The sequence below is a fragment of the Ailuropoda melanoleuca genome, chromosome 15 (assembly GCF_002007445.2).
Source record: "Ailuropoda melanoleuca isolate Jingjing chromosome 15, ASM200744v2, whole genome shotgun sequence".
NCBI lineage: Eukaryota > Metazoa > Chordata > Mammalia > Carnivora > Ursidae > Ailuropoda > Ailuropoda melanoleuca.
In genome coordinates this window covers 85,820,165-85,839,067 of record NC_048232.1, presented here as the reverse complement: position 1 = coordinate 85,839,067, position 18,903 = coordinate 85,820,165, and the positions used below count along the sequence as shown (strand labels likewise).

At 44.9% G+C, this 18,903-nt stretch overlaps 1 protein-coding gene across 1 annotated transcript in view; it reads left to right on the top strand.

Annotated features, from left to right (window-relative positions):
- Positions 1-18,903, top strand: part of EFCAB6 (EF-hand calcium binding domain 6) — a 249,820-nt gene that overhangs the window by 132,899 nt on the left and 98,018 nt on the right. Inside the window, exons 17-18 of the mRNA XM_034644165.1 lie at positions 964-1,137; positions 3,032-3,200. Coding sequence (XP_034500056.1) covers positions 964-1,137; positions 3,032-3,200 — 343 coding nt within the window. The remainder of the gene's footprint in view (positions 1-963; positions 1,138-3,031; positions 3,201-18,903) is intronic.

The window sequence follows — 18,903 nt, the reverse complement described above, 5'->3', positions numbered from 1 at the left end:
ATCTTTATTGCAGTGTTCTTTACCACCTATAAACTGCACATATTTTTTTTTTTGTTAAAGATTTTATTTATTAGAGCGAGCCTGTGTGCGTGCACACACACACACACACACACGTGTGTGCTGGAGCCGGGGGAGGGGCAAAGGGAGAGAGAGAGAATCCCAAGCAGACTCCCCACTGAGCGCAGAGCCTGACGCGGGGCTCAATCCCAGGACCCTGAGATCATGACCTGAGCCGAAATCAAGAGTCGGACGCTTAACCAACTGAGCCACCCAGGCGCCCTTAAACTGTACATATTTAAATGACACGGTTTGAACATCTCCATCATGTGTATACATCCATGAAACCATCACAAGCTATCGATCAAGCTAGCAAACATTTTCATCCCCCCGCCCCACGCTTCCTTGCGCCCTCCTGTGATTCATCTCTTCCACAGCCCTAGCAACCACTCACCTGCATTCTGTCACTGCAGACAAGTCTGCATTTTCTAGGGTTTTATAGAAACCATGCAAGATGTTCTCTTTTTTGTCAGGCTCTGTTCCCCAAGCATAATGATTTTGAGATGCATTCACGTTATTCGTTGTATGCACAGCTGGTTTCTTTTCGTTGCCGGGTACTATTCCATTCCCCCACAGCTTGTGGGAGCGACTCATCTGGTGGACATTTGGGTGGTTTCCGGTGTTTGGCTATTACAAATAAAGCTGTATGTATTGCACAAGTCTTTGTGTAGACATACGTCTCTATTTATCTTGGGTAGATGCCCAGGGGTAGTAGGGCTGGTTCCTCCAGGTGAGTGTATATTCAGGGCATATAGTCTGGGTGCCTTCCAGAGGGGTGACCCTGTTCCGCACCTCACCAGCAATGGGGGAGAGCTGTGGGTACTCCCATCCTTGTCAGCACTTGGTAGGGTCGGTCCTTTTAACCTTAGCCCGCCTAATGGGTGTATTCTAATTTTTAAAATCCAGACTCTGCAGTAAGTTTCAGGATATCGCTTCAGGAAGAATCCTTTACAAGAAGCTTTTGGCACGCATGGGAATTAGTGGCCCCCCCACCATCTCTCCAGTTCTTGTTCCAAAGGATCAGCTCTTAAGAGAAGGTTTTCAAAAAGAGAAACAGCAGCCGCTGGATGTTTCAGAGAGGTAAAGCCAAGCAAAACGCAAGTGCGCGCTGAAACCACATGCCTGTTGTGGGTCAGGTGGTCAGTCGATATTTGTTGAGTGAGTGTTTTAATATTTTATTATTTAAATGAGGAAAGATGACAAACTATAAATACAGTGATGAGGGTCAGGGGAGTTGAGAGCAAGCAGCGGTCTTTTGGATGATTGGGTTGACCTGCTAGTGAAAGGACTGCGGTCTAAGAGGTCTGGGGCCTGGCCTTAGGGTATTCACAGACTTGGTGTCCATCCCAGGTTAAGAACCCAGGACCTTCAAGACACAAAACAGGTGAACAGAGAGGAGGGGAAGGAAAAATAAAATAAGATAAAAACAGAGAGAGAGGCAAACCATGAGAGACTCTTAACTGTAGAGAACAAACTGAGGGTTGCTGGAGGGGAGAGGGTGGGGGGATGGAGTAACTGGGTGACAGGTATTAAGGAGGGCCGGGAATGTAATGAGCACTGGGTGTTATATGCAACCGATGAATCACTAAAGTCTAACCCTGAAACTAATAATGCACTATATGTTAACTAAATTGAATTTAAGTAAAAAATTTAAAAAGAAAAAGAACCCAGGACCCTCGGCTCCCAGAGAACCTGTCTGCCACCCAACCATTCCACGCCTGCATTTGCATTTGTTCTTTTCCAGAAACTTCTACTCCTTACCACCGTTTAATATGTATGGCAAAATACAGCTATTAAACCAGTTAACATTTTCTGACATGAATGATAGAATTATTCAAATGATCACCAGATTAAATTGTAACAATAAAACATGTTTAGCAAATCTGAAACATCGGACTGATGAATATTCTAGCCCGTCCTCATTTTGAAAAATATAGGTTTAGTTTAATGAAAAGATATTATTTTAACTTGCTGGTTCATAGCTTATAATAAATCCACAAGGAAAGGTAAAATGTAGACCTATTCAGTAGACTTCACTCTGTCATTTCCCTCTAAAAAGTTCTTCAGTATAGAGCAGTGGGAGTATTTTAATGCTATGCTAATGAAATTTGAATATCTGGGCATTTCTGTGGGGAGCTGCTTTATAAATGGGCAGAAAGATGGTATTTTAAGAGAAAGGTTAAATATTCTGTGATGAGATGTGTCTGCCTCCTAAAACCTGTGGAAGAAGTAATGGCAATTAGGCGTTTTATAAAATGTGGGCATTCCTGGAGAGCTCTTCGAAGCGGAAGGCAGACACAGCAGGAGGGGAGAATCCTTTCTCCACCAGTGTTGACTGTCGCTAGGCTCTCCTCCTCACCCCACTCTGGTGGGGTCCCAGAGACTTCAAGAGAGCTGAAGAAATAATTATTCTCTGTCACACACTCCCTCTCTCACACACACATAGCACATCACATAAAATCTAGATTTTATAAATCAACTTGGAATAATTGTGAACTTCCCTTCCTTTCCATGAATGTTTGATGACTCTTTTTGTCTAGTTATCACAAAACGGCCTATTTCATTTAAAGCTTTGTCATGGGCTCTGACTTCTTGGTTTCCCAGTTCACACAAATACTTACTTTTCCCGCCCTTCTGCCCCATCACACGCCCTATTCAGCCAGCTCCAAGCACAGTTGGAAGCCTTAGCACAGGGATGACCATATCCACCACCTTGAACCTCCCCGCCTTGGGCTGCAGCCCCACACCAGCACCACAGGAAGAACTCTCTCCTGACACGGTGCTGTGGGCCTCTCTGGAACCCACAGCCACGGGCGAGTACGAAGCTCTCAAGTCACACCATCTATCTGCAAATCTGTTTCCTGGTTGGGGAGAAGGGGGTGGTGGGCCTCCTTGTTGTCCTGGGTTGAATCCAAATTGGGTGAGGTCTCTAGGAAGCTCTCTGCTGGATCTAAATGCCTGCTTGTGATTGTAGAGCCAAGCCCACTGAGGACGGAGGCACCCTGACCAAGAATATGACCAAGGATGAAGTGATTGAAAAACTCAAAAACCGGATACAGGAGCGGGACCCAGCATTCAGAAAACTATTTCTTGACTTCAGCAAGGAACTGAATGGCAAAATTAATGTGCGTGACTTCAAGAAGGTAGGAACGTGGGTTTCTCTGTGTTTCTGTGTTTCTTTCATCCCTGGAGAAGTTCAGTGGTTTTGTACATCGGCGGTACATTTTCAGCAAGGGATTTATTCCCTTAAGGGCAAAGCAGATCCATTTCGAGGCATCTTTCAACAATGTAAAAAGATTCTTTCGGCCCAAAATGTCTTTGGCAACTTCCTTCAGAGAATACTTTTGGTATGAATGTGGCCAGTTTTTGATATTTAAGCTTTCCGAACAAAGTGTTCATGGACGTGGTGGTTGGCCGGCTGCAGAGTACCTGGCTCCAGGCTCGGCGCTTCGAGTGCTTTCTGGGGCAGAACGGGGGTGGGAACCAGAGCTGCTCGGCCGCTTCCCTGCCAGCAAGGAGTTCCGGTGATACCGTGTTAACAGAGCTGTGGTTTGTTCCTTGAGAAAGTGAAAAAAGAATCTGGCAGTGAAAGTGGTGAAGCTCCGAGTGCTGATGGGAACCAGGAGGTTCTGCCAGAAAGGACTCAGCTTGAAGGGTTCTGCGTAGACTTCTCAAGGAATTAATTTAAATGATTGCTTAAAATGCCTGTTACGACCCCTCTAGCTAATCGTCTTCAGCTATTTTTAAGAAAAGCATTTCAGTTAATATGTAGCAGTGTCTGTGTGGACAAATGTAGAAAAAGGCAATGAAATATATTTCCAAGAAGAGAATAATTATATTAGTAGCTACTATTTATCTAGTGCCTGCCCCTGTGCCAGGCGCTGAACTGGGCTCTGAACTTATTTTCTCTTCGGGCTGGCAGCGTCCCTGAGGCCGGATGAAGGAGAGAGTGGGGCTGTCCACCCGAGGATGGGGGGATGGGATGGGGTAGCTACCCACACAGCCGAGACTTCCCGCGCCCCACCCCTGCCCAAGACTGGAAGATGTGGAGGGCACGTGGGGCATGGTGAGGAGGACAGATTCAAGAAACATTTGGGAATAAAGGGTAATGGACAAGAAGGAGGAAAATGGGTGGCACCCCGATCTCTGGTTTGGGGGAGCGGGTGGCTGAGAATCAGTCATTGCTATTGGTACCTCTGGTGAGCAGTTTCAGTGGGGTGGAGGGTGGTAAGTGGGACTATTCCCAGGGCGCCTTGTCCTGGACTCTGGCCCCCAAGCCCCTCATGCCCAGCAGTCTTGAATGATCATGGAGCTCAGTGCTCTTAATTCATGGAATCAGTTCGTAGGTTCTCAAGTTCAAGAATCCACTAGGCTGCTGCTGAGTTTTCAGGGATTTTTCGGGCTTACCTTAGAGAAGGGCATCAGGTGGTAGCAAAGCGGGGACCACGGCCCCCGACCGCAGACTGCAAGTGCACCTGCTTATCTCTGCTCACCTGACAACAGGTCTGCAAGCTCAGCTGCCCGTTCTTCCATCTTAGGGCTTCTCTGCCATTGCTGAGCCGGTGGCTCTCCTGGTGGCATCTCTACCTCCAATCCCAGACCGCTCTCCAGAAACTTCAGTCTCAGGTGCCCACCTGCCTACTCGCCTCACATGGGCATCTGGAGGTGCTGTATGGCCACCCAGACCTTCCTGCCAGCAGCCCTTCCGTTCTCAAGGGCAGCCTTGCCCCAGTTGCTCAGGGCTCCAATCTGGGGTCTTCCTTGACCCTCTCCTCTTTCTCTCACACCCATGCCCGGTGCATCAACAAAGCCCGTTGGTGCCCTTGAAAGTCACCCCAGGACACACGACTGCTGTCCCACCCCTCCACTTCCAGCCGTCGCCGCCTCCCTGGTCTCCCTGCGCCTGTCCTTTCCCCGCTGCAGTGTGTTCTCAACCCAGCAGCCAGAGTCACACTCCAGCGGGTCTGCAGAGGGGGCCACTCCTGCTCAGGCTCCTCCCATGGCCTCCTGCCTCACGCGAATACAAGCCAGAGTCCCTGCGGGGCCTGGAGGGGCCGGCACTACCCAGTCCCTCACTGCCTCTTTGACCTCCACCCTTCCCACCCTCCCCGCTGCTCACCTGCTCCAGCCACACCAGCCTCCTGCTCTGCTTCCGACCACTGGCCGCTGGCTGTCCCCTCCGCCTGCTGGGTGTCCCTTGGATGGCTGCATGACTGTCCCCCTCACCTCCTCCAGGCCTTTGTCCAACTGCGCTTCGAGGTGACACTGACATTCCCAGGGCAAATACAACCTGCTCTCCCACCTCGATCTCCTTTACCCCACTTTTCTTTCACCTCCTGCCATCCGTGTTGTACTTAGAATCCTTCCATTCATGTCTTTATTGTGCTGTTTGCCTGACTTCCTCCGTGAAATCACATGCTCCACAGGTGGACATTTGTCTCTCTTTCGGACAGTGATGCATCCCAGGTGCTTGGCACAGAGCAGGGCCCAGCCTTGGCTGAACGAGTGGATGAGTTTGAAGGGTCTCTAGAATCCCCAGCGGAGCCCAGATGGATGCCACTTGGGGCTGAGGGAGGCAGGTGTTTCAGAAGCCCGTGGGGATTCCTCGGCGTGAGACTGGTTCCCACACCTGTCCGTGGCTGTACCCAACCCCCCCCCAGCTCCCTTCCCTGCCCCCAGAGCTTCCCTGCATTCTGGCTGACCTTGGGGGGCAGCTACGTGCACAGTTGGTCTGCTGCTTGCTTCACGGTGGTGGGTGCATACCTCTCCCTCTCTCTCTCTGGGCTCCTGGCTTCCCGCACACTCCCCTGCCTTCCGAAGATGTGCCCGTGGTGAGGGCAAAGGGAAAAAGAACCCACAAAAGGACAGCGCCAAACATGTAGGGAGAAAAGCTGCTGGTCGTTTTCGCAACTGATTCTCTGGGAACCCAGTTAGGCAAATAGTCGACTGGTTTCCCCCCTAGTGACTTGTTGGGTTTAACTTTTGGGAAACATCCTGTTGTGACCACCCTTTCAGCCCAAAGATCAACAACCCTGGGGTGATTTTAAACAGTCCCCTAGGGACCTAGGTATGACTTCATAAGCTGATACCTTCAAAGCATTGTAAATAGAAACTTCTTTGTTAATTGAAGAGATTGTTTACAGATCAGGGTGCTTCTCCTACTGGTGAGGTCAGGACTGAAGAAATTATGGTCTTCCACCGTGGGAAGAAGCGAGAACTCAGATTCGACCTGATGCAGGGCACACAGATGCTGAAGGTTCGGAAACGTCGAACTCCTCTGGCAACGAAAGCTTTGGAATCGACTCCTCTGAGACCTTTAAGTATACATGACAGTGACAACAGCGTAACTGTAGTTACAGCAGCGAGAGCTGTGATGGTGATGACAGTTGTCCCTGGGACGGTGACAACGAGCGTGCTCACCACCACCGCCACTAGGGATCCGGCCCCTCCGGCGCTCTGGACCTTGCTACACGTGTCATATATCTAATCTTCGCAGAAGCCCTATGGGGCATACATGACATTATGCCCATTTCACAAATGAGGCCAAAGCTTAGGAGTGAGTTTGGATAGTGGCTCAGTGTTGTTCAGCTGGTAAGCCACTCAGGCCCTTGGACTGGAATCCATGTCAGTCTCTACCAGCCTCAGATCCTTGCTGGGTGTAAGGCAGGCTAGCTAGGTGTAAGGCGGGCTAGCTGGGTGTAAGACCGGTAGCCGGGTGTAAGACGGGTTTGCTGGGTGTAATGTGGGCCCCCCGGGGGGAATGTGCACTAGCTGGGTTGCAGCACAAGCTAGCTGGGTGTGATTGATGGCAGCTTTGAGGTTGTATCTTGCCTTGGAGTTTTGGGAGAAGGACATTTTAATAACAATGTCCTTTAACTTCTTCCTATCATTTGGGTTGTAGATACACAATGTTCTTGCCCTTGTCTTCCCCAAACCTGCCCCACAGCAATTTGTATGGTGTGGTGGTTGCCGAGTTTCATGCAGGAGGAACTAGGCCTGAGGCTGTCAGTCACATCCCCCGCTTGGCGGACTACACAGGCGAGCAGTTGTTCATAATTCAAACAGAGGCAGCACTCAGCCCTTGGCCTAGATACCTTGTACTCTAAATTAGAAGCGCTCACTCTTTATTCTCACCAGCCATTGCCTGGCCTGTGGTGGGGACAGAAGAGGGCTGGCTGTACAGGTTCAGTGCGGGAGAGCCATAATAGAGTCTGGAGCCGGATGGGAACTTGGGGGTCACCAAATCCAGTGAGTCCCCGCACTGTCATTGCTGGGGACCGTTACCGGTTTTCACCACCGTGGTCAGGAAGATTTTGTCTGCTATACGGCTTTGTTTACTAATCATCTGTCCCCCCCCCCTCCCCACCTTTTCTCTCTCTTTATTGTAAAAGATATCAGAGTTTCTGGAGAGTGTGAGGTGACCAGCAACGTGAGCCGTCCTGCCAGAGGCAGAGCTGTTGGGGTTTTAATGAACTCAGCGCTTTCCATGGTTAAATGTGTCATTCCCAGTGGGGGAGGCGGAGGGACTGTTCTTTCTGGAATGTCTCTAGACCTGACCTGGGTAGATTGCATCCAACACTAAATCTTCTCTCACATTAAGCCCAAAGGCATATTCTTTCTCCTAGGAAATGCCCCTCTGCGGGTTCATTGCTCATTGCTCATTGCTCACTCTGGCCGCTGCACCACATGGCCTGTGACTTTTGCATAGTTTGTAATGTGTCATATTTAAATGACAAGTCAAGAACTAGTGGCGGTGCAGAAAACGTTTTTTGAATATCGGGGTGATCTAGAATCTTTATATTCCTTCTCTAGATGCTTTTCCCTTCTCTCCCTCTCCTTCACATGCTGACTTAGAAGCAAACTCTGAAAACAGTGTCCTACGTAAAAGAGGTGGTTGTTTTTCTCTCTTGTAACGAGTGTTCCAGACGTTGTCTGTGCAGGGCAGCCCAGCAGCTCTACGATGTCTTCAGAGGCCCCGGCTGCTTCTAGCTTTCTCCTGGTTCAGCCTCGTTCTCGTGCGTGGAATACAGCTCCTGGGGCACCAGCCATCACACACATTTCAGGCATAAAGAAGGGGAAAAGTGAAAGCAAAAGGCTTAAGCCAGACAAGTCTTTCTTTTTTTTAAAGGGCTTTCTTGGAAGCTTCTCTCAGCAGCTTCATTGTATTACCAGGCTGTGTTGTATAGAGATCTTATAGAGAGAGGTAGGTGATTTTTTGCTGGGTACGTTACCACCTTTAGAAGAAGCAAGGTGCTGGTTGTAAGGGAGAAGGAGGGAGTACACACAGGCAGGCAGATGTTAACAGTCCCTGCCATCCTCTCTCTCTCCACATTTTGAGGGTGCCTGTTCCACGCTTGGTACGGGACTAAACCACATGGGGACATGGAGAAAGCAGAAGTTTCATTGCTTGGGGCCAGTGACCCATGGGTAACATAAAATGACAAAACATCCAAGGACATGGAAGTCAGATTAGTCTAATTGTGTAATTAGACTAGTTGAGCTAGTCCATCCATCAGGAATTTGAGGGCGGCTTTACCTTCCAGTTCCCTGTAATTGGCTCTTCCTGATGGTAAATTGCTATTCTTCATCCTCGGTAAATACACCGTGCGGTGTTCGGTTCACTGTTATCCTTAGTCCCATCCTCGTAGTCCCAGCTGAGGCCCCTGGAGACAGACATAGGGCTGCAAGCTCATCAGCAAACTTACGAAGTGAGACGTGGATTAGCGAAGCAAGAGTCTGTAACAGCCCAGCCCAGTCCAGCGCCCCAGATTCTTGGTGCCCGTGGCTCCTTGCTTCTCACCTGCCTCACTCAGGAGGAGGTGAGCTTTCCTTCCTCTTTCCAACAGAGCATCCCCATGCCCTCTGGGGGCTGGTCAGACTCACATAGCCAGGAACTGCCCCCCTCCCACCCCGAAGCATCACTTCCTAATCAAACAGGCTTTCCCACTTGGGGGTCAGGGACCAGGATATAAACCAAGCCCTGTGAACACCACAGAGCATCTCACAGGCCTCGGGTGTGGATAAGCAAATTGACTCTGGTGACTCGGGGAGAATTTGATTTTTTTTAAAGTCAAGTATTAAATATTTTCCATTCGGTTTTGAGCCTTCTGTTGGGAGCATACAACTGTGGTAAGTAAAACATATTTTAAAACTCTTTAGTGTGTATTATGGTCAGTTTTGTGAGGGGAAAAACAAAAAAATTAGGGAATTATAACAGGGACAAACGGAACGAATTCTTGCCATTTTTGACAACATGGATGGATCTCAAGGGTATTATGCTAAGTGAAATAAGTCAGAGAAAGACAGATGCCATATGATTTCACTTACATGTAGGATCTAAAAAACAAAACAAATGGACAAAAAAAACAAAGCGGGAAGAGACTCATAGATAACAGGAAACTATGGGTTTCTGGAGGTGGGGAGGCCTGGGGGACAGGGGTAGGTGACATAGGTAAAGAGGATGAAGAGCTCCAGACCTCCAGTTATAAGATACATCCGTCCTGGGGATGTAATGTACAGCATGGGAAATGTAGTCAGTAATATTGTCGTAACTTTGTACGGTGACAGGTGGTAACTAGACGCATCGCGGGGATCATTTTGTAATGTGTAAAACCATGGAATCACTATGATGCATACCTGGAACTAATAGGACGTTGTATGTCAACCACACTTCAGTTTTTAGAAGTTTAAAAAAGGACAAACAGAAACTTTTGTAGTAAGAGACTCAGGTATATCCACACCGAATCAGAGACCCCAAGAGCAGGAGATCTGCATGGGGTCATCTCCCCACTTTTGCTCTTAAAGTCTTTGGGTATCATGTTGCGTTTCGGCTACTGTGGGCACAGAGAGGAGTTCTCCATGCTCGCTCTGAGGCCCCATCAGATTCAGCACATGGAGCACCGGCTCACTAAGCTTGTTGGGGGTGGGGGCTCATGACTCAAGTTAGAAACAGGGACAAAGAGATGAAGGGCCATGCTCTTGAGGACAGGTGGTGGGGGTCGGATGAGTAAACCTGCTGCTTTAACTTTGCGTTCCTAACAGCTTCCCAATGATGCTCATGTTTTAAGGGGTGACCAGCTGTGTGTTCAAAGTCCCTCGCATGTTCATTTTTGTTGGACCATGCCCCCACACAGCCATCAAAAGTCTGTATTTCTCCATCTTCTGGCCATAACCCTCTGCCAGAGCATCTGGCTGTGCCCACATTGGCCAGATCTCCCAGGCCAGGAGCAGCTGCTGACCCTCAGTGTCAGTCAACCACGCCTCCAGGGCTTCTGCTTTTGCCTTGTGTTCTCAGAGCCTTTCTCCCTGGATGGCCTTTGTCTCCTAAGTACCACAGTGTGGGGACTTGCCTTCAGTTCCAGAGGCCGGCGCTCATCTGGAAGGGGAAACCAGTCGGGGTCTCAGGTTTTGCCCCTCCAGCGCCACCAACCTAGCGAGAGCTTTGCTGAGTGGCCCCCTGCCTGGCCCAACCCTGTTTCTCAGCCTCAATTCCGCTCCCAGAACCAGCAGCTCTTCCCAGGGAAAATGCAATTGCATAGCCTCAGTTTACCCCTAAAGGGTCCTTCTCACCTGGGAACTTTAATCCCTCCGACCTCATGGTGTCCTTGGCTCTCCCATGCCTTCGCATTATCTTCCAGTTGCTGGGGCTCTTCTAGCTGTTTTCACTGGGATGTTAGCAGACTAGGAATTGCTCCATCCTACCCTGAAGCAGTCGAAGTCTGTCAGCTTTATTAGTCTTTTCCAAGTAAAAACCTTTATTGTTATTTTTTTCTTATAAATTTGTTTTATATTTGTGTATTTCTGTGTTACTTTGATGACTTTTTTTCCTTCTACTTGATTGGGATTTAATTTGCCTTTCTTTTTCTAATTTCTTGAAACAAAATGTTAGACTGTTGCTTTTTAGCCTTTATTTCTCTCATGTATGGATCAATGGCTACACATTGTCCTCTAGGTACAGGCTTAGCCACATCTACAAGTTTGGGTATATCATTCATTGTCATTCAGTTTAAAATATGTTATAATTTCCCTTGTGATTTCTTTTTTTCCGATGGTTTATCTACATAGTGTATTGTTTAATTTCTACACAGTTGGAATTTTCTATTTGCTATAGAATGTTAACTTTGTATTATATATATAATTAACAGGTGTATATATTTAACAAATAAGGTAACATAATTTACCTTTTATTATTGATTTTAAAATTGATTCCATTGTGATCAGAGAGTAAATTCTAAAGTCTAAATGACTTCAACCTATCCTATGAAATACACTGAGGCTTGGATTATGACCCAACATACAGACAATTTTGGTAAATGTTCCATAAGCCCATGAAGAGAATGCATACTCCATCATGGTCCTTCAGGTTTCTAAGTATGTCAATTAGATAGATTAGATAGATTTCATTAATTATATTTTTCAGAACTTCTGTATCTTTATCAAACTGTTGCCTGCTCATTCCATTAGCTATTGGGAGAAATGTGTTGAAGTCTCCCATCTGATTTTGAATTTGTCTAGTGAAGATCCTTCTTTATTCTGTTGATCATTGCTTTATTCACTTTGAAGCTAAATTATTGGGTGCACATAGATTTAGAATTGCTGCAACTTCCTGTGCATTATCTCCTTTATCATTATGACATGACTCCTGATACAGAGTAATGCTACTTGCCTTCGAGTCTATTTTTGTCTGATAATAACATAGTTACTTCAGCGTTCTTTTGATTCATGTTTGCATAGTGTATGCTTTTCTGTCCTTTCACTTCAAACTTTCTAGGTGCTTATATTTCAAGTAAGTCTCTTATAGGAAGAATATAACTGATATTTTAGAAGATAGGTTGTGACAGCGTTCTATTTGGAGTATTTAATTACTAATATTGTTGGTTTTATGTCTATCACCTTAATATTCGATCCAGCTGTCTTGTGGGTCTTCTTGCCTTTTTTTAGAATATTCAACTATTTCTATTAGTCCGTTTGCCCCTCTGTTAGCTTATTTGGTGAGAACGCTCTACTGCCATTCATATAGAGGCTACAGTAGCGATTGCAACATGCATCCTTATCTTATACTTTGTAGTTAAAAATAAATTATTATGTTTACCATTTCCCTAACAATGCTGGATTTAAAAATGCTTAAATTTCACTTACCCCTATCTTTTGTGTTGTTGTAGTCATGCATTTAAATTTTACATGTAGGTTAAATCCTGCAGGACACTATTATTATTATTATTATTATTATTATTATTATTATTATTATTATAGTAAATAAGCTGTCATATGTGTCTACATATCTACCCTTGCTCTTTCTTTCCATCTTACATTTCTGTGCTAGCACCTGCACTCCTTTTCATTCTGTCTAAAGGCCTCCTTTTGTCCTTCTGCTAATGCAAGTGTGCTGGCAACTAACCCTCTTGAGTTTCCATGGTTTTTTACACTGTCTTCCTTAGTCTTTACCTCACACCCTTTTTCTGGTGCAGGACCCTATCCAGGATCCCACATTACATTTAGTTGTCACATCTCCTCAGCTCCTCTTGGCTCTGGCAGTTTCTTTCTCATACTCTCCTTGTTTTTGACTGACCTTGACAGTTTTGAAGATTACTTGCCAGCTATTTTGTAGAATGTCACCCTTTGGGATTTGTCTGATATTTTTCTCATGATTAGACCAGGGTAATGTTTTTGAAAGGAAGACCACAGAGGTAAAGTACCCTTTTCATTGCGTCCTATCAGGGGATATGCCATCAATATGGCTGATCACTCTTGATATTGACCTCGATCACCTGGCTGAAGTGTCTGCCAGGCTTTCCCACTGTAAACTTACTCTTTTTTCTCTCTCTTTCCATTCTGCATTCTTTGAGGAAAAGTCACTATGCACAACCTACGATGAAGGAATGGGGAATTATTATGCTCCACCTCTTTAAGGGCGGAATATCTACATAAGTTATTTGGAATTCTTCTGCATGGGAGCTTTGTGTCTTCGGTGCCATGTATTAATTTGTTCATTTATTTCTATCAGTAGGGACTCATGCCTCATTATCCTTAAATGTCGGTATGACCCTTCATAGGGTTTCCTTTTCTACTCCTGATTTTCGTAATTCGTTTTTAATCTTTTCTCTTTGTTTATTGAATAGTTTCGCTGGAGGTTTATCACTTTTATTGATCTTTTTTTATGAAACAAGCTGTGTTTTTATTGATTTTCTCTATTGTTTGTCCATATTTGATCTGAGTCATTTCTCCTCTTATCTCTTATTTCCTTTCTTCTACTTACTTTATTTATTTTTACTTCCTTTGGGTTTAATTTGCCTGACACATAAAGGGATTCTTCTTGGAAGGCTGACCTTGAGAACCTGGTAGAATTCCTGATGGTAAAATCCATGAAAGTATGGCCCCCCTTCAAAGACCAGACCCCCAGGAGTTTTTCAGTCTTAAGCTAATCTTTGCTCGCCTCCAGTAGTTTGTCAAAGTACCACTTAAGTATTCCTACCAGTTTGTGGCTACAGTGGCTTCTGCTCCAGGTTGGCTGTGATTGTATGTATTCACCTGTCATTCCAGATGTCAGATTTCTCTAATGGCTCTAAGATAAGTTACTGATTTTCAGTATGTTCAGCCTTTTTCTTGTTGTAACAGTGGAAGTGATGACTTCCAAACTCTTCACACGTTAAACCTGGAAGCAGAAGTTCACTCTCCCTTTTTAAAGATATTTTAGCTGAGAATAATAGCATTTTAGGTTGACAATTACACCCTTCTGGCATTTTTAAGATATCATTCCATTGTCTTGGGGCTTCTAGCAGGTGTGTTGATAAATAAACCATCAGTGATACTGTTGCACATTTGAATGCAATGTGTCTTTTTCTTTCTCTAGCAGTTTTTAGAATTTTTCTTTTCGTCTTTGGATTATAGCAATTTTCTAGATATGTTAAGGTGTGCCTTTCTTTGTATGCATTCTTCTGGGGTTTACAGGTCTTCTTGAGTCTGTAGGTTGATGTGTTTAATAGAAATTTTGTGAAAATTTCCTAGCCCTGTCTCGTCTCCTTCTACTTAGGCCCCGTTCTCTCTCTTTCTTGGCCTCCAGTTGTGTGTATTAGATCTTGTATCTCACTCTTTTATGTACTTTCCACTATTTTTCTTTCAGTTCTTCAGTCCAGGAATTTTCCGTTGACCTGTCTTCCAGTTCGTTAATCCTGTGCTCTGCTTTTTCTAATCTGTGGTTAGTTTTAGTCATATAATTCTTTTTTTTTTTTAAGATTTTATTTATTTATTCGACAGAGATAGAGACAGCCAGCGAGAGAGGGAACACAAGCAGGGGGAGTGGGAGAAGAAGAAGCAGGCTCATAGCGGAGGAGCCTGATGTGGGGCTCGATCCCGTAACGCCGGGATCACGCCTGAGCCGAAGGCAGGCGCTTAACCGCTGTGCCACCCAGGCGCCCCATAGTCATATAATTCTTAATTTTAGTATTTTTTCAGTTGTGGGATTTCCATTTGGTTATTTTTAATGTATTCCATATTTGTACCTTTTCTTCTCTTGTCTCAACATATACCTCTATTTTCTTAAACATATTTATAGTTCTTTAAAAATCTTTTTTTTCCTGCTAACTCCAGTATCTGGGTCACCTGTAGATCTTTTTCTATTGTCTTGTATTCCCCTTGATTTTGGGTCACGTGGTCCTGTCACTTGACATGGCAGACAGATTTTTATTAAATGTCAGATAACGTGTCAAGAAAATTGATAGGCTCTAGGTAGTGGCAGTCTTTCCTTTGCTGGTCAGGTAGAGTGGGGACTGATGACTTTAATCCAGTTAGGGAGTGAGTTGATTTGAGGCTAGATTGCAGTTTCCCAAGGCTATGTTTGCTTTTTTTTTTTTTTAACTCCTTTTCCTAATGTAGCCTCTAAAGTTTATAACTCAGAACCTGGGTTATTCTCTGAGTCCTTGCTCTTGAGAAATCCTGAACTTGCAACCTTTGTTTTCTTGGGACCACAAGGTGACAAAAAAAAAATTCTATTTGTCTTTCAGAGGCTTTCTGCCTTGATTCTTAGTCTTCTGTCCCACACAGCTTCTGAACTCAGCAAACATCTTTAGGGGAAAACCGGCAGTGTTGGGCTTAGTTCTCTGCTTCCCCTTCTCACGAGGAATCTGTTGAAGTCTCTGGTTTGGGTGTCAGGTCCCATGAACTCATCACAAGTTCTGTTTGCTTCTCCACCTGCTGGTAGTGACCATCTGCCTGGGCCACCGGCCCCAGCCTGAGCCTCTGACCCTGCGTGAGTGAGGGTTCTGAGGGCTCCCCTCCTCTCAGATTGTTGTCCCTTTGAGTCCTGGTTGCCTCAGCAGCTCTCTGTACTTCAAAGAGATGTTTTGCTGTATTTTATCTGGAGCTTCTGTTTGTTCTCAGTGGAAGCATAGACCTTCTACAAGGAAAAGTGTTCCAACACACTGAACATCAACCATTCCATTTTTGATGGCATTCACTTCTCTTTTCCTTTTTAAATCTCTTTAAACTATCTTTCTTTAAGGGTCTCTACATACTGATGTTTTTATTTCTATGGGATGGAATCCCAGGAGTAGGACTGCTTGGTCTAACATAATAATTATAATGTTGTCTGTTTGCTTTTTTTAAAGATTTATTTATTTGAGAGAGAGAGAGGGAGGGAGAGATTGTGGGGGGGAGGGGCAGAGGGAGAGAGACTCTCCAGCAGACTCCCCACTGAGTACAGAGCTGGATGTGGGGATCTGTCTCACAACCCTGAGATCATGACCTGAGCCAAAATCAAGAGTGGGACACGCAACTGACTGAACCACCCAGGCGCCCCTGTTTGCTTTTTAAGACCACACACTGCAGCATTTCCTATTTCTAAGAGCAATGTAATAGAATATCTTTTTTTCCAACCCCTGTTAGCAATAGGCATTATAGCTCTTTTAAATTTTTGCTGGTCTGGTAGTTTTAAAGTAATAGCTCAGTTTAACTTTAATTTGTATTTATTTCCCTGACTACTGGTAAATGTATAATTTTTTTGCTATTAGGATTTGTTCTCCTGTGAGTTGCCTATTTATATCCCTTGCCCTCTTGTCAATGTTTAAGAGATGTTTATAGTAGACATTGTTATTTATCCTGTGCTCATAAGAAGCTTTGAGTTCCCAGTTTACCCCCATCCTCTGGATTCTGACCCCTGGAACTTTCTCCCCTGCAAGGCTCTGTATCTCTCTTGATTAGACCCTAGCCTCTGCCCTCCCAGCTTCTACGGCTCTTCTCTGACACTTCCCCCTTTGACCAGTTCCAGCCTGGTTCTCTCCTGAGGGCACTGCTTCCCAGTAGCCCCAACTTCCTCACTGAGATGTGGGCTTGACAGGGGCAGTTATCTGTGTCTTTTTCATTCTCTGCTCTATCCCCAGCATCTAAGACAGAGGCCAGCACATAAGTGCTCAATAAAGATTTTTTGAATGAACCCCATCAATTTTGAAAAGAATTATAGTGTTTTGGTTTAAAATGTAAACTCTGGAGCCAGGCCACCAGAGCTGGAATCACAGCCCTGTTATTTAATACCTGTGTGACTTTGGGCAAACCCCTCTGGGCCTCAGTTTCCTTATCCCTAAAATGGAAATCATAGTAGTAGCTACATCAGAGGATTGTTATTAGAATTAAATGAGCACATATATATGCATTGGTTTCCTAGGGATTTGTAACAAATTACCACAAACTAGATGGCTTAACACAACAAAAATTTATTCTCTCTCAGAGAATACTTCTGGGGGCCAGAAATCCAAAATCAAGGTGGCAGCAGAGTCATACTTCCTCTGATGTTTGTAGAGGACGAGGCTTCCTTTCCTTGAACTGTTCCAGCTTCTGATGGTTGCTGGCAGTCCTTGGCATTCCTTGGCTTTGTAGCTGCCATTACTGCAATGTCTGACATCTTCCTTTGGTGTCTCTGTGTCTTTACTTAGTGCCTCCTCTCTGTGTGTCTGGGTCCAGATTTCCCTCTTACGAGGATTGCATTTATTGGATTGAGGGCCCTCCCTAATCCAGTATGACCTCGTCTTAGCTCGATCACATCTACAAAGACCCTGTTTCCATTAAAGGTCACATTCGCCAGAACCAAGGTTAAGACTTCAACTTAATTCAACATAACGATGACATAATTCAACTCAGTACAATATGTAAACTCTTTCAATAGGGCCTGGCCCTTGGGTTCACTCTCGTATTCCTAGTGCCTTCAATAGTACCTGGTATATAGGTGTCCATAAAAATCTGTTGAATTGGTTAATTGACCAGTGCTTTGTCTTCTGCACTACAAATATATATTCAAAATCTGTCATTTGTCTTTTTGTTTTATCTTTTCCATTAAAACATTTAAAGTGTTGTACGGCCAAATGTATTTGTCTTCTTTCCTATCTTCCTTTTTTTCTTTTCTTAAAAGTAGATTCTGGGTTTGTGGTCTTGGTTAATAAAGGGTCATGCCTCTAGCCCCCAGGTCCCTCTCCCATATTTTCCTAGACTTTCTTGCAAGAATTTTTACTGTTTTATTTTTTTAAATGAAATACTTAACCCAGATGGGATTAATTTTTGTATATGGTGTCAGATGGGGCTCTTCTGCATTTTCCCACCAGATTGTCATTTGCGAAATTCTCATTCTTCTTGGGTCTAAGTCTGGAAATTTCCATTTCACTGATCTATACATCTTTTCTGTATCAATATAATATTTTGTTGTTTTAGTGAAATTGATCCTCATTTTTCTCATTTTTTGGCTATTCTGAGGCCATGTTTATATTTGTCCATATAAATTTTATCCATTTGCGTTATTAGGGTCACAATTGGACTTACATTAATTTATGTATTAAAAATGTATTTGTTCTTGAAACCAAGAAGAGAAAAGATAACGTAATGTGCAGAAGGGGAGAACAGAGAGCCTGTCACTCCCAAGGAGAGTGTGGCCATTCAGTTTCCCCTTCTGCTGCACTTGGCGCTCAGCCCTGGGCCTCACGGTGTGTGTCCATTTGCCCTTTGGGCAACAGATCCAACCCTAGGACTTGAGAACAGCCTTCTCTGAAGGAAGAATGGCTCATCTGCTCTTATCTTCAGTCTTCACAATCTATTACTCATCTGCCCACAGAACGCTCTGAGATTTTACGCATGTGTGCGAGAATGAGCAGGTTCTGGATATTTGCCTCTAAAATTACTTGTCTGGTTGATTTAGTCGTTACACCTGGGATTCTCCTTGACATTGAAAAGCTGTGAGATCACACTGAGGCTGTCTCATTTCACAATTTTTGAAAGTTAATTTTGGTTCAGCCTTTTGTCCTCCTGAGCCGTCAGAACACAATTTTAGTCGTGTTGGGTACTTTGAGGATAATGTATTTTTTAAAAGTCTAAACCAGGTCATCATTGTCATCATCATTCCTGCAACAAAAGAGAAAAGAAAAAACACTGTTTTACAATTCTGTGATCAGTGTCAACAAGCCGCTGCTCTGTCTTGAAGGTCCAGAGTTGGGTGCTAAGGTTGGAGGAAGGATTGGTTTTGAAAATGTGGGGCAGTACCATGGCTGGCGCATCAGAAAGAGTTAGATCGGGTGGACCAGACGGCTCTAGCCTATGGACTAGAAGTGTTTAGATTTGAGCTGTGATCAGATTATGATCATGGTGTCTTTCTAGTGGTCACAGCATTGTCACCAAGTTTATGGAACTTCATAGATGTAAAGAGCTGCAAAGGCCCTCAGAGCTCATGTACCTGTCATTATCCTCTCTCCACCCCAGCTCCTCTGTTTTCACCATCTCAGTGGATGCTTCCCTTACCCAGAGGTGCTGGGCTTGGTCGTGTGGCTCTCTTTGACATGGCGTGCGGCAGATGTGACCCGAGCAGCAGCCTTAGAT